This window comes from Protopterus annectens, chromosome 4.part1, assembly GCF_019279795.1.
Source record: "Protopterus annectens isolate FY-2018-M chromosome 4.part1, PAN1.0, whole genome shotgun sequence".
NCBI lineage: Eukaryota > Metazoa > Chordata > Ceratodontiformes > Protopteridae > Protopterus > Protopterus annectens.
The window spans coordinates 771,785,715-771,808,125 of NC_056734.1; the positions used below are offsets into that span (position 1 = coordinate 771,785,715).

General features: G+C 42.2%; 1 protein-coding gene across 1 annotated transcript in view; it reads left to right on the plus strand.

The window, feature by feature from the left end:
• The window catches only part of DHX36 (DEAH-box helicase 36), a gene marked incomplete in the record, with an annotated part of 1,900,459 nt that overhangs the window by 225,951 nt on the left and 1,652,097 nt on the right, over positions 1–22,411 (plus strand). Inside the window, 2 exon segments of the mRNA XM_044070516.1 lie at positions 15,321–15,400; positions 20,934–21,008. Coding sequence (XP_043926451.1) covers positions 15,321–15,400; positions 20,934–21,008 — 155 coding nt within the window.

The following is a 22,411-nucleotide window of genomic DNA, read 5'->3' on the forward strand; positions in this document are numbered from 1 at the left end:
GCGCCCGAAGCAGAAGCTGTTCGCAAGTGCCGGTCGGTCAGAACCAGAGATTACTACTACCGAAGACTTCTAAAAAGCTAAGTACCCCGTTGGGGACTCTTTCTTGCCTCAGCCGATGTCAGAAAAAGTGAATAACTGTTTAACTTGTGGGAAACAAATACCTCATAAAGATTTCCACTCTTACTGCTTACCTTGTTTAGGCCCAGACCACGACGTAGCAGCTTGTCTAGCCTGTGCTTCTTTTAACCGACGGACGCTTAGACATCGGTCGGAATTTGCTGAGGAGTTTTTCGGCTCCGATTTTGCTTACATTATGCCGTCGGATCCTTCGACTACGCAAATATCTAAAAAGCGCAAGGAAAAGGACCGACACTCGCGGTCCGCAGTTTCGGCCGAAACCGCGGTTAAGCCAACCGCGAGTGTCTCGGTACCGAGCAAGCGGTTCTTCCTTCAGCCAAAAACTTACCTCCTACCAAGGCCTCTTCCAACCTGGTGGAATCGGCTTCTGAAATCCCACCTGCTCTTGCAGTTTCTCAGGAATTTTCTGACACTATCCCCTTGGATATTTCAACCCCTGCATGTGGAGCTGCTAAGCCACCTGCAACCATGTCTATTAAGGCCTTTGCCAGGGCTAAAGCAGCTAAAACTACTAAATCTGTGCCTGCTAAGACCCCCTCTCACAGGCCTAGCTCTAGTTCACAAATGCTTAGTCTAGCAGAGGATCTCATTTCTTTAATCCGGGGATCCCAACCTCACCCAGACAGGGCCTCTCACCCACCTCCAGAGAAGAGGCCTAGAGCAGAGCCCCCTGAGCCAGTTTCTACAGATGATTCCTCTGATGATTCAGATGATACAAACCCTCTAGAGGGTCCTTTCTCCCCTTATGAAGACTCTGATGCTGAAGAGTCCATTCCTTCTGCCTCTCCGCCTGAGGAATTTTCCTTTGGGGAAACCTTGCATGCTATGAGGGAGCAATTTCAGTGGCAGGGCCAGGATTTTTCAGACTCTAGAAAAAGGCTTAGAACTTTTCTGCATTTACCACAACATAGGCCTTTAGCCATACCTCCAGTTCTCTCTGTTGTAGATGATGCATTTAATGATGCTTGTACTGCTCCTGATTCACTACCTCCGGCCCCTGCTAAGCCCGATAGGTACTACAGGGTCCCGGACACGCATTATCATTTGTATAAGGCTCCTTTTGCAGATCCCGAGACTATCTCCCAGGGACCTAAGGCTGTAGCCCCCTCCCCTCTGAAAGGGAATCCAGGTCCATAGAGAGATGGGGTAAAAAAGTTTACACTTCTGCTACTCTTTCAGCTAGGGCCTTGAACTGTCAATTCCACATGATCCAGTATCAAGAATTCATGCTAGACCAGTTAACCAAAAAGCTGTCCTCGGATGAACCATTAGACAAAAAATCTGTTCAGGAAATGGTACATAACATTCAGCAAGTCAGTAACCATTCCTTAAAATGCGGCTATGATGCACTGGAGGCTTCCTTTAGATCAGCCATGACTGGCACAGTTATCAGAAGGCATGCATGGTTAAAAGAGCAGGCCTTACCAGACCATGTCAAATCAAAGCTACTAGATGCTCCCATGGACAAGATCAATTTGTTTGGTTTTCCTGCACAACAGGTGCTGAGGAAGATGGAAGAGAAGCCAAAATCTGTCCAATCAGTGAAAGATTTCTTACAGGTCCAACCTCCAAGGTTTAGCAGGAATTGACCCTCCAAGAATTGGTCCTTTCCAGACTCCTGCAGAGCTCAGAGAGGCAGGAATAGGCGTTCAAGAGGCAGAAGTCAATCCAGGGGTGCCTACAGGGGACGCCACTGGCAGGGTAACAACCAGCGAGGTACAGCCACAGACACAGCCACCACTACTACTACAGGACAATCACAGTGACTTGGCTCTGGCACCGCCTACCAGGGAACAACTAGAAGCACCCTTAGGCGGGAAGCTAGCCTTATTTTCAGTAAACTGGCATTTCATCACAAGAGACAAGTGGATTTTGCAGACAATAGACCAAGGTTACAGGTTTCACTTCCATACTCTACCAAGGAAGAGAGGAATGCCAAACCTACCTCCAAATCAAAAGGCAGAAGCTCTAAAACAAATAATTATTAAGGATGAGAGCTGTAGAAAAGGTACCATCTATGGAGCAAGGACAGGGATTTTACTCCAGACTCTTCCTGGTACCAAGAAAAGAAAACAAATGGAGACCTATTCTCGACCTGTCCGCTTTAAACACATTCCTCATTGTTCCAAAATTCAAAATGCTGACCCTACAGCAGCTTCTTCCCATGTTGGGCAAGGAGTCTTGGCTGGTAACTCTAGATCTCAAGGAGGCATACCTGCACGTCCCCATACGACCAAATTGCAGAAGATACCTCAGATTTCTTGCAGGATCAGAGCATTATCAATTCTCAGCATTGCCCTTTGGCTTATCTACTGCGCCCAGAGTGCTCACGAAATGCCTGGCATCAGTAATTGCTCATTGCAGGCTTCAGGGAATCCAAATCTACCCTTACCTGGATGACTGCCTGATACAAGCGGACAACAGAAACAAGCTAGCAAAAGACTTGAAAAGGGTCATTTATCTACTACAAGCCCTGGGATACACAGTCAATATAAAAAAGTCAAGGCTGATACCATCCCAAAGGATAACCTTTTGGGTGCAGAGCTGGACACATCGAAACAAATGGCATTCCTAACAGTAGAAAAACAGGAGCAACTCCCTCTCTACTTCTTGGCATTAACAAAGCAGAACCATCTAACAGCAAGAAAAGTCCTGCAAGCCTTGGGTTTCATGGCATCCTGCATAATATTGGTTCCACATGCCAGACTGCATATGAGAAAGTTACAGTGGTACCTAAGGAATTTATGGTCTCAGCACAAGCACAGCCTAGAAACCCAAATTCCAATAATCCCATGCCTGAAGCAAGAATTCCAATGGTGGGCTCAGGCCTGTCAATCAAACAAAGGATTGCCCTTCCACAGCACTCAACCAAGCCAAACCATCACAACGGACGCCTCAGACCTCGGTTGGGGGGCCCACATGCTGGACAAGTGCATACAAGGTTTATGGACTCAAGACCAGCTGCACCTACACATAAATCAAAAGGAAATGCTGGCAGTAAAACTGGCAATTCAGACATTCAGACCATTTCTTCGACCAGGTCAACTGTTGATAAGGACAGACAACACCACAGTTATATGGTACATCAACAAACAGGGAGGCACACATTCGTACCCTCTATGCCGGATGGCAATGGACCTCTGGAATGTGGCCCTGAGCTTCAACATTCAGTTACAAGCAATTTTTGTACCAGGAAAAGAAAACATTCTAGCAGACATACTAAGCAGAACTACCACGGATTCCCACGAATGGATGCTGCATCCGGACATCTTCAAAACCATTACAAGAAAATGGGGACTCCCAGAAATAGACTTATTTGCATCCCCACGCAATCACCAACTGAAGAAATTCTGCACAAGGACGTACCACCCACTTGCTTGGAAAGTGGACTCCCTATCTTTCAGTTGGAAAAACCTGACAGCATATGCATTCCCACCACTTCCTTTGAGGCACAGGGTACTATTGAAGATCAAAGAGGACCGTCCAAGGATCATTCTGATAGCTCCAGACTGGCCAAGACAACATTGGTACCCATTACTGAGGAGCATGTCTCGGGAACAAATATGGCCCCTACCCCTAGTTCCCTTGCTGTTAACACAGAACAACTACAACACCCTGCATCCAAACCTGAAAACACTGAAGCTGACTGCCTGGAACATTGCATAAGACCAATTAACCCAAATTTATCCCAAAGGGTTAAAGACATTATCTTGGAGGCTCGCAGACCCTCAACAAGGAAAAATTATTCAGCAAAATGGAAAAGTTATCACATTTGGAGTACTGCAAAAGGAAAAAATGTGTCACTGGTAAACATAGCCAACATCCTGGAATACTTGGCAGAGCTCTTCCACAACGGCCTGTCCTATTCTTCCATTAAGATTCATGCATCAGCTATTTCAGCAGAATACGACTTGGATCCTCCAGTCTTCTCACATCCTCTGCTCAGGCAGTTTCTGAGAGGAATTAAAAATGTAAAACCACCTAGGAAGCCACCATTGCCAGCATGGGACTTGAACTTTGTGCTAGAAAAATTTACACTCCCTCCTTTCGAACCAGCAGCAACAGCAGAATTACAATACTTATCATGGAAAACTGCTTTCCTGCTTGCAATCACTTCAGCAAGAAGGGTATCTGAGCTACAGGCATTAATGGCAGTACAGCCCTTCCTGATCTTCCATCAAGAAAGAGTGTCCATGAGAACAAATCCTACTTTTATGCCTAAGGTGGTCTCCAGAGTATCTTTAAATCAGGCTATCCACCTACCTACATTCTTCCCCAACCCACAGAACAGGGGAGAAAGACTGTTGCATACCTTGGATGTACATAGACAATTACGCTACTACCTAGACAGGACCAAGGGCAATAGAAAAACTGACCAGCTACTGGTAGCATATGCAACAGGAATGGAAGGAAAAGCAATTTCAAAACAGACGATCTCTAAGTGGATAGGAAATTGCATTAGATTTTGTTACTCCTACCATGGGAAGAAAACTCCAGAAAACATCAGGCCTCACTCTACAAGGGCTACAGCCACTACCACAGCTTTTCTACGAGGAGTGGCTACCAAAGACATTTTAGAGGCTGCTACTTGGAGCTCCGTGCATACATTTGCCAAGCATTATAATTTACCTTTATACTCTAGATCCCGAGCAGGTTTTGCCACTGCTGTTTTGCAAGGGATCTTAACTACACCATAATTTTATTTCTCCTCCTCCCCCAGTTTGGCTATGGTATTCTACCCATTTGTAAGGACTGCAGATGCATCCTTGAAGGACATAGTACAGTTTTGTACCTACCATAAATGTAGATGTCTGATAGGAATGCATCTGCAGTCAGGATTACCCACCCTCCTTCCCTCTGTGGTACTCCTAGGGTATTTGCCCATCTTGTAGCTAGCTGGGGGAATCTATTATGGTGTATTTGTTTGTATATATGTACATACATGCTTATTTTTTGTTTGCTCTCTACTATTTGGAATCATTTGCATTTATCCAAATTTAGCCTTCCTAGAGGGCACCTGGCATCTGGGGCAAGAAACACTGAGGAAAATGGCGTCGGCTGATGCCTTTATACCCAAATAACTGCAGCTATGACGTCAGGTGAAGTGCGACACCAGCCGAGGCCAGACCCAGACTTTGGAATCCGGCCGACCGAAGGGCTGCCTGACGACAGGACAACCCATTTGTAAGGACTGCAGATGCATTCCTATCGGACATCTACATTTATGGTAGGTACAAAACTGTACTTTTTTCATGTTTCACTGTTGTAGTCATTGCATTTGGGTTATCTGCCTGCAGGTAGCCTTCAGCCGGCCTGAATATCAAAGTCTTGGATTCCTGCATTGGATGCTCTCTCTTCTTCCATGGCGTCAGGTCGTCAGGGGTATAAAACATGCAGCCGATGCCATTACATCAGTCTTTCTTGCCATGCGGTGCCCGAAGCAGAAGCAGTTCGCAAATGCCGATCGGCCGACTCCTGAAATTTTCGTTTTCGAGTTTCAGAACCGAAGTCTTGGAAAAAAGCTAAGTACCCTGTTGGGGATTCTTTTTCTTGCTCTTAACCGATGTCAGTAAAAGTTAACAATTGTCTTACCTGTGGAAAGGAAATACCTCATGAATATTTTCATTCGTACTGCATTCCTTGCTTAGGCCCATACCACGACATCCTTCACTGTCGGTTTTGTGCCTTATTCAACCCCCGGACTATTCGTCTGTGGTCTATTTTCACAGCAAATTATTTTGGTACTCTGTTTAACTATCCAGAAATGGCTTCTGTAAGCCATCTCACTACCGATATTCCGAAAAAACATAAGGATAAAGACAGAGACTGACTGCATAGGTCCAAAACTGCCGACAGTGCTTCCGTTAAGCTAGTCGCCAGTTTGCTGGTACTCAGTGAGGCGCTTTTGCAGCCCCTGATACCCGCTACTTCAGATTCACAGGCTTCTACTGAGACTCATTCGGAGTCCAGTATGCCGCGAGATGCTTCTTCCACTATGGAACCTGCGGATGTCTCTACCTTGGATGGGTCCGGAGCCGCTGTGCAGGCAACAGCTTCGGAGTGTTTATTCAGGCCTACAGATTTTCATTTTAAACTGACGCCATCTTCTTTATCCAGCCCTAAAACTCGACCCACGCTTAGAAAACCGACGTCCAAACCACATGTTCAGGCCCATATGCCTAAAAAACAAATGCTTAGAATGGCTGAAGACCTTATTACTTTAATTAGGGGAAGCCAGCCTTCCCCCCCTCTAAGAGACCTAGAACTGATTTTCCTTCTGATTCTTCTGATCGGGATTCTGAATTCTCTGTTTCTTCTGATTACCAGGGTTTGCCCTTATCTACCTATGAGGATTCTGATGCAGAAGATTCCATTGCCTCTGCTTCTCCTCCAGAAGATTTTTCTTTTGGCGAAACCTTGCTTACTCTTAGGGAGCATTTCCACTGGGAAAGCCAGGATTACACTGATTCCAAAAAGAGGCTTAGAGAATTCTTACTCCTCCCTCAACACAGCCTTTTAGCCATACCTCCTGTTCTGGACATTGTTGATGATGCCTTCTTGGAATCTAGCCTGTCCCCAGACACTTTACCTCCAGCTCCCAGAAAACCTGACTGGTATTAGAGTACCTGACTCTCACAAGTTCCTCTGCGGATCCAGTGACCATTTCCCAAGGACCAAAGGGCATTAAGGCTACTGCTGTCAAAAACACTACCCACTCTGATAGAGATTCTAGGGCTTTGGACAGATGGGGTAAGAAGGTATACACTTCTGCAACTTTGGCCATTAGGGCCTTAAATTGCCAGTTTCATATGTTATAGTATCAGCAGCATGTTATGGGACTACTTAAATAGAAAATGATGTTGATTCTTGACTGTGCTGAACATAAAGAATTAGAGGATTTAATGCATTCTGCTGAACAAGTTGGTAAATATGTGGCTTTGACTCTTTAGAAGCATCTTGCAGGGTTGCTGTCTCTGGGTTTGTACTTAGAAGGTGCTTGGCTTAAGGAGCAAAACTTGCCAGATCATGTTAAAGCTAAATTATTGGATGCTCCCTTAAACCAAGACCGCCTATTTGGCAACAGAGCAGAAGAAGTCCTTAAAAAGATGGAGGAAAAAGCTAAATCTATGCAAACTGTTAAAGATTTCCTGCAAGTACAGCCTCCCAGATTTAGTAGGCATTGGCCTTCTAAAAATTGGTCCTTTCCAGTCTCTTCCAGGCCTTCTCAGTCCAAACCCAGGAACATCAGGCCACCTAGGTTACAGTCTCAGGCTACACACAGGCCTAAGCAGTGGGGGGCTCCCACTTCCAAAGCTGGAAGTAGTAAGACACCCTCCTATGGAAAAATGGCACAATGACTAAACCTTAACCTTTCCAAGCCCTGCTCAACTGCCTGCTCCCTTAGGAGGAAAGCTCTCCCTGCATGCAAAAAACTGGGAACTCATTACCCAGGACAAATGGGTTTTGAATATAGTTTTCCAAGAATACAGATTCCACTTCCACACCTTATTAACCCCAAATGGTTGTCCAGACCTACCCCCAAATCACTGGGCAGAGGCTCAACAGCAGGTTCTCTTTCTTCTAAGTATCAGGGCTGTTCAGCCTGTCGCAGCAGAAGAAAGGGGACAAGGTTTTACTCAAGACTTTTCCTGGTACCCAGAAAAGACAGCTCATGGCATCCTGTCCTGGACCTCTCTATTCTAAACATCTTTTTGGTAATCCCAAAATTCAAAATGCTAACACTTCAACAGCTGCTTCCTATCCTAGGCAAAGATGGTTGGGAGGGTGGCCTAATGGCTAAGGTGTTTGTCTTACAAACACAAGGTGCAGGGTTTGAGTCTCACAAGGGATAATTGGCTAATCTTAAAATGGCTCGCAAGGGCAGTTAGCTTAGTACTAATCTGTGAATCTTTGCCTGGTTGGCAACCTTAAAAGGAAGCTTACCTGCACATTCCAATAAGAGAATCTTGCAGGAAATACCTACGCTTCATAGCAGACTCCATGCACTATCAGTTCTCTGCACTTCCCTTTGGCTTATCTACTGCGCCCAGGGTATTCAGAAAGTGTCGAGCTCCAACCATTGCATTTTGCAGGTGGAGAAGTATTCAAATATACCCATACCCGAACGATTGTCTGATTCAGGCAGAAAGCCAGGACATGCTATTAAAACATCTGGCATTTGTAAAGAAACTTCTAACTTTGCTGGGGTACACCATAAACGAAAATAAATCTCATCTAGTACCCTGCCAACAGATTGTATTCCTGGGAGCAAGCTTGAACACAACTTCCCAGATGGCTTACCTTACACCAGAGAAACAAGTTTATTTGACAACCTACTTCAAACTGTTGGCCACAAAGACCCAGCTATCTGCAAGGAAAATTCTGCAAGCCCTGGGGATCATGGCCTCTTGCATTCTACTAATTTCCATATGCAAGACTGCACATGAGGAAACTACAATGGTATCTAAAAAGCCTATGGTGTCAACATTCTCAGGACCTGGAATCAGTGATTCCTACCATTCCTTGTGTAAAGACAGAGTTCCTTTGGTGGACAGAGGCCTGTCACCTCAACAAGGGGCTCCCTTTCAATCTACCCCCTGCCGCCCAAACCCTGACTACAGACACATCAGACTATGCATGGGGGGCTCACTTGGCAGGGCAGTGCATTCAGGGCAAATGGAACACGAGTCAGAAATGTTAGCTGTACAGAAATCTCATGGACCCACACGAATGGAAACTTGAATCAAAAATATTCAACCTCTTGAAGAACAAATGGGGGGGACTCCAGAGATGGACCCGTTTGCCTCCCCCAGAACTACCAATTGGACAAATTCTGCACAAGAACTCCCCACAGTCAAGCTTGGAAAATGGATGCCCTGTCCTTTACCTGGGACAGCCACTCAGTTTAGAAAGCCTCTCAGTTTATGCCTTTCCCCCTCTGCCTCTCCTCTTAAAAGTTCTGCTAAAGATCAAACAGGACAAACCAAGGACAATACCGATTGCACCAGACTGGCCACGCCAGCACTGGTACCCCCTCTTGTGCAGTATGTCACTGCTGGAACCATGACGCCTGCCTCAGACCCCTTCCCTGCTGTCCTAGCAGGAGGGCCAGATTCTGCACCCTCAGCTTCAATCCCTGAACCTTGCAGCCTGGCTAATTCCATGAGCTCTCCAATAGCATCCCTCAGTAAGCAGGTGCTAGATGTTATTCTGGAGGCAAGGAGGCCTAGTACTAGAACATCCTATGCTGAAAAGTGGAAAAGATACTGTTCCTGGAGCCATATTCAGGGGATGGACACAACGGTGCCCAGCTCACTGCATATTCTTCAGTACTTAACAGTGGTGCTCCACAAGGGCCTTTCCTTCTCATCAATTAAAATTCATGCCTCTGCCATTTCAGCACATTATAATACTGAACCACCCCTCTTCTCTCCTGCTAAAGCAATTCCTCAGAGCGGCCTAAAATTTAAGACTACCCAGGAGAAGTCCCTACTCCAGCCTGGGACCTTAACATTGTATTGGAAAAGCTCACTCTACCTCCTTTTGAACCAGCTGCAACTGCAGAGTTGAAATTCCTTTATTGGAAAACAGCCTTCCTTCTAGCCATCACTTCAGCAAGAAGAGTGTCTGAGTTACAGGCCCTCATGGCAGTGGAGTCCATCTTCCATGCAGACAGGGTGTCCCTCAGGGCCAATCCTTCCTTTATGCCCAAGTTGGTGTCTAGTGTGGCCCTTAATCAGTCCATTCATTTGCTTACTTTTTTCCCTAATCCACAGAACAAAGGAGAACGAATACTGCACTCTTTGGACGTGCACAGAGAACTTAGATTTTGCTTGGACAGGACTAAGCCTCTCAGAAAATCTGAACAGCTGCTAGTTGGCTTTGCTGCAGGGGCAGAGGGGAATGCATTTCTAAGTGGATAGCCCATTACATTCATTTCTGTTATAAGCACCATGGAAAACCTACCCCACATGGGATAGGATCACATTCCACCAGGGCTGCAGCTACCTCTACAGCCTTTCTCAGAGGTGTCCCTACCAGGGACATACTAGAAGCTGCTACCTGGAGCGCTATACATACCTTCACCAAGCATTACCACATACCTATTTTGTCTAAATCCAGAGCTGGTTTTGCCACTACAGTCTTGCAGGGCTTAATAGCTGGTCTTAATGCTCTCTAACGTCCTCCTCCCTTCCTTAGCTGTAGGAATCAACCCAAATGTAATGACTGCAACAGTGAAACACGAAGAACATAGTACAGTTGTGTATACTTACAATAAATGTAGATGTTAGAGTGTATTCACTGTTGCAGTCCTGGTTACCCTCCCTCCAGCCTCCTGACTTCTCTTGGCTATACTTTTCTTCTTGTTTAATGTATTTCAGCTTTCTGGTGTATTTGCTTTTTGTTGGAGGTGTAACCTAATATATAATTGCTTCACATTATGGGGGCACCTGACATCTGAGGCAAGAAAAACTGATGTAATGGCGTCGGCTGCATGTTTTATACCCCTGACTACCTGACGTCATGGAAGAAGAGACAGCATCCAACGTGTAGGGATCCAAGACTTTGATATTCAGGCTGACTGAGGGCTACCTGCAGGCAGATAACCCAAATGTAATGACTGCAAAGGTGAATACACTCGAACATCTACATTTATGGTAAGTGTACACAACTGTACTTTTTCTTGGAATCCAGCCTTACTCCGGATACATTTCCTCCAGCTCCCAGGAAACCTGACAGGTGCTATAGAGTACCTGACTCTCACAAATTCCTTTCGAAGAATCCTACTGCGGATCCAGAGACCATTTCCCAAGGACCAAAAGGCATTAAGGCTACAACTGCCAAGAATCCTACCCCTTCTGACAGGGATTCTAGGGCTTTATGTAGATGGGGTAAGAAGGTATACATCTCTGCTACTCTGGCCATTAGGGCTTTAAATTGCCAGTTTCATATGTTAAAGTATCAGCAGCATATTATGGAGCTAATTAAACAGAAAATGATGTTGATTTCTGACTGTGCAGAACACAAAGATTTACAAGAGTTAATGCATTCTGCTGACCAAGTTGGTAAACATACTTTGCAGTGTGGTTTTGATGCTTTAGAAGCATCTTGTAGGGCAGTTGTCACGGAGTCTGTTCTTAGAAGGAATGCTTGGCTTAAGGAACAAAACTTGCCAGATCATGTCAAAGCAAAATTACTGGATGCACCCTTAAACCAAGAGCGCCTATTTGGCAATAAAGCAGAAGTTGTTCTCAAAAAGATGGAGGAGAAAGCTATATCTATGCAAACTGTTTAAGATTTCTTAAAAGTACAGCCACCTAGATTCAGTAGGCATTGGCCTTTAAAGAACTGGTCCTTTCCTGTCCCTTCCAGGCCTTCTCAGTCCAAACCCAGGGGCAGCAGACCCCCAAAACTTCAGTCTCAGGTTATGCACAGATCTAAGCAGTGGGGTGCTCCCATGTCCAAAACAGAGCGTAGTAAGCCACCCCCTATGGTAAACTTGCACAATGACTTCTCCTAAACTCCCCCAAGCCTTGCTCAAGTACTTGCACCTTTAGGAGGAAAACTCGCCCTGTATGCAAAAAGCTGGGAATACATTACCCAAGACAAATGGGTTTTAAACATTGTTTCCCTAGGATACAGATTCCACTTCCACTCACTCCCAACCCTAAATGGATGGCTTGACCTCCCCCCAAACCAGTGGGCGGAGGCCCAAAAGCAAGTATTTTCTCTCCTCAGCATCAAGGCTATTAAACATGTCCCAGCAGAACAAAGGGGACAAGGCTTTTATTCAAGACTGTTCCTGGTTCCCAAAAAAGAAGACTTCTGGTGTCCTATCCTGGATTTATCTATTCTCAACACCTTTCTGGTGGTTCCAAAATTCAAAATGCTAACTCTCCAACAGCTGCTTCCTATGCTAGCCAAGGATGCCTGGCTGGCAACCCTAGACTTAAAAGAAGCTTACCTGCACATCCCCATAAGGGAATCTTGCAGGAAATACCTTTGCTTCAGGGCAGGCTCTATGTACTATCAGTTATTTGCACTTCCCTTTAGCTTATCTACTGCACCCAGGGTATTCACAAAGTGCCTAGCTCCAGCCATTGCTTTTTGCAGGAAGAGAAGTATTCAGATTTACCCATACTTGCACGATTGCCTGATTCAGGTGGAAAGTCAGGACTTGCTACTACAGCACCTGGCATTTGTAAAGAGACTTTTAACTTCACTGGGGTACACCATCAATGAAAAGAAATCACACCTAGTACCCTGCCAACAGATTGTATTCCTGGGAGCAAGCTTGAACACAACTTCCCAGATGGCATTCCTCACTCCAGCGAAACAAATTTATTTGAGAACTTACTTCAAACTACTGACCACAAAAACCCACTGACCACAAAAACCCAGCTATCTGCAAGGAAAATACTGCAAGCTCTGGGGTTCATGACCTCTTGCATTCTGTATATCTCTTATACCTATCTATACCCCTTGCAAGACTGCGTATGAGGAAACTTCAATGGTATCAAAAATGTCTATGGTGTCAACATTCTCAGGACCTGGAAACAGTAATTCCTATAATTCCGTGGCTAAGGGCAGAGTTCCTTTGGTGGGCAGAGACCTGCAACCACAACAAGGGACTGTTTCACTCTACCCCTTGCCGCCCAAACCCTAACAACAGACGCATCAGACTATACATGGGGGGCTCACATGGCAGGGCAGTGCAATCAAGGCAACTGGAACCCAAAGCAGATGACCTGCATATCAATCAAAAAGAAGTGTTAGCTGTTACAGAATGCTCTGACAGCCATCAAAGGCCTTATTCTTCCAGGACAACTGTTGGTAAAGACAGACAACACCACAGTTATGTGGTAAATAAACAAGCAGGGGGTACACATTCCTATCCACTCTGCAGACTAGCCATGGCTTTGTGGAACACAGCCTTGAGCAACCAAGTGCACCTACAAGCTCAATTCCTGCCAGGCAAACTATCTGAACCTCTCTATTCTATACAACATATGTGGTGTATTTGCTTGTAGATGAAGGTAATGTTTATTTTGTGCATGCTTTTTGTAAGCAATGTTTTTAGCCTACCCTTTTGGGGGCACGTGACATCTGGGGCAAGAAAAACTGAAGAAAGTGGCGTTGGCTGCATCTTGTATATCCCTGGTGCACTGACGTCAGGGAAGAGTCTATTTTTGTTTGAAATGTCTTTACTACTGGGAAGAAATTATTTTGTATATGGAGACAGTGATGTTTGGTGTCGGTGTCTGACTTTTGGAGGGGCAGTACTGATGTGTGATTTCTGTTTGGAGATGTTCTATTGATTATGGTCTGTATGTGACAAGTCTTTGGAAGTGTTTTAGCTTGATGTTGATAGCAGTTGGGGCAGTGGTCACAAAATGGGTATATGCAAATAATGGAAATGTTGGGCTGGTTAGTTATTTTTGGATCTGCAAGCATGTTGAAATGCAAAAATTAGCCCGGGTAGGTTCTCAGTGACATAATGACAGTCTGAAAGTAAGGGATATGATTTTTGTTGGTCCTTGACGATTGACTGGAAATTTTGAAAGTATAAATAGTGATATGAAAAAGGTCTGGAATTTATGGCTTGAGGCATAAAGGAGCAGCTGTGGGAATGTAAAGTGATATTTCTTTGGTGTGTATTTTACTAGTAGCCAGTTGGATTAGCCATCAGGTGTAGTATTAGTTTAGGACACAGTAGTAATGTTTAGATGTGTTTTATGGAAACAGAGTGCACCCCCACCTGTTCTCTCCTGGTCTGGCATTAAATACATAATAATAGCCTTGAAAGAAATGTTGGATAGTATTTTTAAGCAAAGATTCGTAACAGCAGCTACGTTTGTGTTTGTTTTTAAAGAGTGAGAAAACATTTGCTGTAGTTTTTCCTGACCCTGTTATTGGAGCTCAGCATGTGGAAGCTGAGTTTAGGTCAACTGTAGAAAAGTTACTGTACAGATCTGGATTAGGCCCAGTGTTAACTCTTTAGTAATGGTAGGAATATGACTAAGGTGAATTTGGTCAGAGAATTGTGGGAATGGGTGTGGTCAGATTAAGTGAGTAGCGAATGAATTGGGGAAAGTGTGCTGGTTTAGGAAGAGGTGGGTTTTGTGTTGGAGAGAGTTTGACTTCTGTGGTTTATGAAGAAAGTGATATGGCTGGGGTAAAGGTTGTGGGCAGGAGTAGGGTTGAATTTCTTTTGGACTGCTTTCATTAGGAGTATGTGACTGAGAGAGAAGCAGTTGAATGAGGATGCTGAAGGAATTTATGGCATACCTTTAGAAGGTGAGTCTGAGAAGGAAGAAAATGACAGGGTGGGGAACTGAGTTGCAAGTCTGTCATGTTTGTGGCGCTGGCTGGGAATAAGTTATTTGGCTTGCAAGTAGGAATATGAAATAGTGGGACTGTTTTGTATTTGAAACTGTGCACTAGGAAACTGGAAGATGAAATTGTGTTATACTGTGTTTTTGCTTTTTTGAGGCTTTACAGTCAGTGGAAGAAGAAACTAAGGTATTGCTTTGCTAGCACTGTTTGGAGCTTTTCTCCCAGGGCCCTGGGAATAAGTTATTTGGCTTGCAAGTAGGAATATGAAATAATGGGACTATTTTGTATTGTTTGAAACTGTGCACTAGGAAACTGGAAGATGAAATTGCGTTGTGCTGTGCATTTGCTTTTTTTTTTGAGGCTTTACAGTGAGTGGAAGAAGAAACTATGTTATTGCTTGGAACTTTTCTCCCAGGGCCTCCTGCTTAAGAAGGGCAGTGTATGCCCACCTGCAAAATCCCAGTAAACAACTGCAAATAATCAGAATAGGTGAACTTAAAGGAAACCTTATGTTGAGGTAAGTGCAGTATATATCCCATTTTGCATGTAGCCTAGAGAAAACAATGTAGTCATTCAGGCAATAGGTAGAGTATGTTCAAAGTAAATCATTACTAAGAAAAGTATTGAAAGATACACGCAAGTTAGAAGAAGAGACTCGGGAGTCATTCAGTCATATGATTGTCTGCAGGAGCACAAATGCTGAAGTCCTGATTTTTTTTACATTTCTGTGCAATCTTTACTTTTTTTCTTTCTAGAAGTTCAGCATCCTTTAGTATGTGTCATGACTTAGACATTTAACGCATTAAGTTTTAGTTTATAAAGTGTTGCCTCATTTTTAACATCAGGTTGCAGAAAGAGTAGCCGCAGAAAGAGCGGAGAGTTGTGGTGATGGAAACAGCTGTGGATACCAGATTCGACTCGACTGGTGAGAAAATGTTCTTTATTTTTTTTCTTTTAACTTATTATTTGAATAGTATGCATTAGTTTTGGTGTTTGGATAACCTAGTTATGATTTGTAGTAAATTCTGAACAGTTGTGTAGGATATGACACTGATGAAAACCAACCAGGAAGTTAACTTGCCAACAATTCTATCTCAGAACATTTTCAAATTGTAGGGAAAATTGTTGATGTATACCATATGAAGTAATTAGCAGCTGTACAGAAACTGCGTTTTTAAGTACTTTGTTTCACTGTCAACATGATACTTCTTGATGCGTTTTTTTTTTCCACACTAAAATGGACACCGTCTGTTAGAAATATTACTTTGTGTGTGTTTACTCAGATTTTTTTTTACATTTAAATAACAAACTGAATTTAACACCAAGTGCCTGTTTCTTCATAGAAAAACGTATCCTTTTTCTTAACTGAACTTTTTACTGGTTGACTGCATATTGCTGCTTTTAACAAGAAGGCATCAAATGCTTCTTCAGTTACAGGTACAATCCTAAATTAACAGTGGGGTAACTAGAGTATGACACATCTCCAGGTTTCTTATCTTATCAAACCCTACACTTTCCTCCCCTTGATTTCTAAGATCCCTGCTACGAGACACGCAGGCCAAATGTGCCAAAAAAAAGTCTTATCGCTCTGAAGAATAGCAAATGTTTGACAAATTCCATTTTAGTCAGGTCATTTGCTACCTTTCAGCTTTGTGTGAGAAAGACTTTTGCATCCTATTTGCTTTTGTATGAGCCACTAAACAGTACTCTATACTTGCAGAATGAGACTAATTTTAGGGAAGGAGTCTTAAAATAGTGGCATTTTCAAAACATTAAACACCATTATGTGGTAATGTGGTCTTCTGCATTGCACAGACCTGCTAAAACTGCTTGTTGAACTGAAACACACTCCTTGCTTACTATTTTACTTGCTATTTGTCTGGATATTAAATGTTAAGAGCTAGAATATGCTTCAAATTTAATTTGCTATGGAGGGGAATTATGTCTTAAAAGTTGGTCTCTTTGGAGCATATTGAGGGACATTATATTGGCCAGCAAATTGATAGTTAGAATTCATTTCGGTAACATGATTCTTTTAGATTTTTGTTGCTGCTTAAGTGTTAATGTAATCTGCTGGTGCAGGGTTGTATCAGTGCCTTGCGTAAGGGTACTTTTATAGCAGTAAACTCACTGTAGTTCATTGACAAGACAGTCTGGCATGTTAAGCGTAACATTAAAATGAGCAGTTACTTCATGTGACAGAAGGACCACTTAAAGGTTTTTAATTTTTGTGACAATCACAAGCTTGAAACTAGCACACCTCTTAGTCTTTCTTCAGTGAAGTGTATGACAGTGAGACAAGTGTACAGGATCAAACTTGAGACGAAGCGCAGTACTGATTTTGTTGTTTCTGGATTGCTTATCAGTTTTCTACAGATTTATTTCTAAGATTTGTTGTACACCTTTGCAAAATTCTTACATTGCAGAAAACTACAAGGTTTCATTTTCATTTGTTATGCATGTTTGTTTAAATAATTATCATTTACCCCAACATTACATAAATTGCTTGATTCCTGCCTTCTTGTAAACCTCACTCCTCTTCCTGAACATTATTCTGCATATGTTCCCACAAATTCCATGTATTCTTATCTTATTCCATGTATGTGCTCCTTCCCTTTTCTAAAGTTCCCACATCAGTAATTCAATTATAAATAGTTCAGATTTCGATTTCCATTTTCTAGTAATTACTTTTTGGCAGCTAATAGTATTAAAGTTAGTAAGGCCTTACTATGTCTAGGTGAATCTGATCCGATATTCCAGAAAAAAAGTTATATTTTTTTGGCTAGTGCCATGGCATAGAAGGCTAAAAAATCCTAACTGTGGCCCAGGTGACCTGGTTTTGATTAGTAGCTCTCCATCTGAGGCACTAGCAAGGAGGATGGACATTTGTCTAGATATTCCGTGTGTGTGTGTGTGGGAGGGGAGCATGATCCACAGAGGGAAGTAGCCCTTGAATGTAGCAGTCAAATGTAGAGGAGGAGGGATAACAAGGGATAGGCCATTAATGGAAAAAAAATCTGAGGGAAGCAGTCAGTGGCACAACCTGCAGGATGCCATTTGGTTCTGAATCAGTCCCAGCCTTGGAACAGTGATAGCCCAGGGGAGGCAGTAGGAGAAGCTTTTAGATGCAATGAAGGACAAGGGGTTCTTGGGGTAGCTGTAAAGAATGAAGAAATGCTTTAGTTACACCCATTTGCTCCCCTAGACATTTCTGACAAAGTACTCTGTACAGAGTTTTTAAAATCTGTAAACTCATTACATTCCCACATAATATGTGGTAGAGATAATCATTGGAATAGCACTTCCTCAGATGAAGTGTTGGATATGAATTTAAATTTTACTTTAAAAATCTCATGCAATAATTTTGAGTATTATGGATAGAGTGGTACATGTAGATTTTTCCCACTGTTTGAGTGAGTAATGTAAAGAATATAGTACATGGAAATTTTGATCCTGTTTCTAAATATAATGGTTATAAATGTTTTCTGTTAGCATTCTGAACTGTAACATCAAGGCAGTAGTGTACAGTTTTGGGTGTCCATGTAATTTGTAATCTGTGGGACAAGATGAAAAACCTGTTAGGGAATGTATTTAGAGCAACTGTGATGTATAAGAAATAAGACGCATGACCTGAACTGATCTTTTTTTCAGAAAAAAAAACCTTTATCATATACTTTATTAAAATTTGTTAAATTTTATAAATGTAATCATGATACTTTTGAAGTTTTATTGCAAAAGTAAGCTTGGTTTATATTTAAATTTGACACTTTCCATAGAGTTTTGAATAACTTTTTATGAAATAGTTATGATGCATTTTACAAGTTTTAACTTATTTGTGGTATATTTTTACCTTTTAATACATTGAATAGATTCTGCTGTGACTGATGGTGAATAACTCATGATGCAATAGATGTGAAGGTTTGATAACATGGTGCTGAATTATAAGTTTAGAACCTTTAGAAGATGTTGGCGAAGGCACAAGTTAGTTTGTTATGGTCTAATAATGATTTTGTTTAAGGGCCATTCGAGACCATGTAGTGTTTCTAAAAAATGGTCAGTATCCTCTTAATGTCCATGTGGGCTTTGACGGGTGTCTTAATTTCCTCCTACATTCTAAAGATGCATTTTAGATGAATTAGCGGTCATTTTAAAATTGTTAACAGATGTGTATGCTTTCTAAGAATGAGTATGCATCACGTGATCTGTTGGCACTTTGTGCCATTTGAATAATGGGAATTGCTGCGACTGCCCTGTGACCCTGCATGAATAAATGCATGCATTTTGTTAGTGGTTTGTCTTTTAAAGATGAGGGTGATTAAGGGGGAGGGGGAATGTTGTATCACGGGAAAATTGGCTGGTTGCAGAGTTTATTTTTTTTAAATAGTTACTGAAGTGCTGAGCATATTGACAGTGTGGAATGTAAGTTCTAAAATCTAAGTTTTTGATTTTTCAGGTATAACCAATATGATTTAGGATATGAGAGTTGATAGCTTTTGAAGTAGTTGTTTTGTTTGCAAAGCTATATGCAGTAGTTTGTTGCTGCTGTATAGAAGTTTCTGTTTTGGTATATTATGTGTACACTGATCCCTATACCTCTTCTGTGATGTTTCTTAGCCAGTAAAGCATCGTTTTCGTCTTTTGTAACCTAGATTAGTGGAGTAGTTTTATTCTAATTTGTGTTGTGCAAGTAGACTTTAAGTGTTATACTTGCACTCCCCCATGCCACCACTAAAATTGGATTTGCCCAGATGGACTATAACAAAGACAGCATTAATGTAGTTCTGGAGTTTAAATCTAATTTCTGAGGTTTAAAATGTGGGGAAATTTGTGTGCTTACCAGTATGACCCACTTTGTGACATACTTTGATGTCTTTTAGCTGGGAAGTCAGTGCATTTCCTCGCTCGCCAGCACCACTCTGTAGTACCTTATTTGTCAGTCTCTACCCATGTGGTGCACCGGGTTACCTGGCACATAACTGCAAGGGAGAATTAGTGGGATGCACAGTCATTAGCAGTAAATTGGGGATCTGTTTGGGCCTGGGGGAAGTGTAAATTTTTCTGCCTCATGTTAGGGACACTGTCACTAAGACCAAGGCCATGCAGGTGTGCATGCTGTCTCTTGCCTCAAACTTCCCCAAGGAGAGGGTTTGTCCAGGCTAAGAGTATTGGTAGCCTCCAACCTTTGTAAGAAGAATTTGCAATCTTCTGCAATAATTTTTGCCCCATATCCACCATCAAGTGTAAGAAAGCAAATTGCTGTCCACCCTGTTGTTTTTTGTTAAATGCTGAAGTAAAATCCCTTCAGCAGTTAAGTTTGCTTTTTAAGACGTGTGTGTACCCTTCAAGGGGCTTTGCAGAAGTGAGGATACAATTTATCATAATATTGGCTAGAAGGGGTTGTTGTATTATAAAATTCCATTCTTCCTATAATTATTTATTCATGTAAAGGCTGAATGTATATTCATATCCTATAGCAAACAGTGACTTTGCCTCATACACAGTTCCATCTCATTCATATGCTTCTGTGGCACTAAGCTATTCATTGGGCCAACACACCAACACATTTGCGTTTTTTTCCTTGTGTATATGAAGGTAAAACCAACAGCATTTATTATCTGTGTCACTGTTGCTTGTAGTAATGTGCTACTATTCTTTTCTTTCTACCGAATTTCTCCTGATCAGTACAAGTACAACCTTGGGCTTCCCCTGAAAGTAGGCTACAGGATAAATAGAACCAGTTCTGTCCTTATTAAGTGATTCAGTTCCAGAGATTTTGCCTTTAGTGCCATTTTATTCAGATTTAAGGGTAGAATCTAAGTGCTCATAGTAGGCTTAGGAAAATTGTAAAGTTCAAACAGTAGTGCACTTTTAGATACTAAAAGTGTAGAGCTGCATTTGTTCAAACACATCTTGTTTCTCCATTACACTGTTTTATAACTGTAGATGTTAGCATTTGTGGCAGCGTTTCATAGAGGAATCGTGTACCATATTCTGTGAATTTTACTGTGTAGACTTGAAATTATCCTGAGAATTGTACAATTGTGCAGATGCTTTTGGACGTTTATCATTTGCTACTAAAGACAACCTGCTGTTGCAGTCCCCTGCTTTTCATTGATAAATCAGTGGGGTGCAAGTGAAAATGCAGTAGTGATATTGAAGACAAACATCTTTCAACTAGAAACTGCATCAGCCAAATTGCTAATAATTATGGACCAGTAGGTCTCCAGTCCTTGTTGGTGTGTGGTAACCTAAACGTTTAGAGGATAGATAGTGCATTTCTAAAGTAATCGTGTCCGGATATAAATTACATTGGGTAGGTGCAAAAATGTGTTTCTAGCTGTAATATAGGAACATTGACACTCTGCTGCTAAAACAGTTAAGAATGATGGAAATTTAAAGATGAGAAAGTGTTGATTTGCTTATGTTCTGAAGTTTTAATATTGTTTCTGTTTGTTCAGCCGGTTACCAAAGAAACAAGGTTCCATATTATATTGTACCACAGGAATTATCCTACAATGGCTTCAGTCAGATCGGTAAGTTCACATGCATAATGTAATCTCCGATAACATTTAGTGATCTATTTATTCTTTAATGCATTTATTAATATGAACTTCTGTTGTATTTTTGGCTGACGTTATTCATGTACTATAGGATATGTATAGCCATAGTACTACTCAGAAAACAAAGGGGAAAAAAAATGTCCAACAGATGGGTAGGAGAGTTAGCATTACATTAGCTTCAAGCAGTTGTAATTGGACTCGTGCTCTAATTTTTCCCTTTATTTAAAAAAAAAAAAAGTGGGCACGTGCACTGGCCATGCATTTCGTATTTTGTTAGCAGTCTGAAATTGTAAGCAGTTGTATCCATGGCAACATCTTTTAGTGCTGCAGTCATAGTTCCTTCATCCCGTTTTTGTTCATGATTTTTCTGTTTCCACCATGTGAGTTAAACTAGATGATGTTAGTAGTATTCATTGTTGCAATCTTCACTTTTGAAAGATCCCATAGACGTTTCTTTCCCCAGTGCTTTGGCTGACACCCTACTTCTAGCACCAGGATGTCAGTAGTGTAAAGGGTGCATTGGTCAACATCATCTGATCCTCATTTTCGTGCATTAGCATTCCCATCTCATTACCATGTGTAGTCAGTTGGTCATCATTTTTATTCTTCTGAAAGCAGATGAGTACACATTTATTTTGTGTGTGGGGTGTATTTTTACAATTGTCTCACTCCAGTTCAGGAGAAGCTTCTGTAAAAGTTAACTGTGTGACTTGTGAACAAGTTCCACATAAATATTTTCATTCTAAGTGCCTTTTTTGCTGTGGACTGGAGCATGATGTGGACTTCTGTTTCTGTTGTGCAACATTTAGCCAGAGGGCAGTCGGTTGCTGTCAGCATTGTGTTCTGAAGTTCACTACCAAAAAAACAGTGCAAGTCAGGTCTCGGTTGCAATGGCATTGTCCAAATCCTCTGTAAGCCTACTTTCCAAAAAGCACACCAAAAAGGAAGAAAAAAAATGAAGATAACTTAGTTTCTGAAGACCAGAGGTTTCCATATTATGAGAGGTCTGTTGTGGCCAAGGTCTCTGGAATAACCCCCAGGTGTCTTTTGGTTTCAGTATCTGGCATGTCCTCCCAGACAAAACTTTGGATGTTCGTTCCATGGCAGTGGATCCCTCATGTCCCATAGCCCACATTTTTGATTATTGAAGGGGAAGGCAGAATTCCTAGAGTACTTATAAGCGAAAATGCTCTTGGAGGCCATGTTGAAGCCTTGGTCACCTGCCATTGACCTGAGGCCACAAAGATGGCTCCACCAGATAACTGTAGGCTCAAGGCACTGAAGCCCAACCAGGTGCAGCTCAAATTGTGTTAGTCTAGGCCAAGCACCATCTCTTTCTAAGTCTCCCTCAGGCTTCCACTTGAATACTCTGGTTC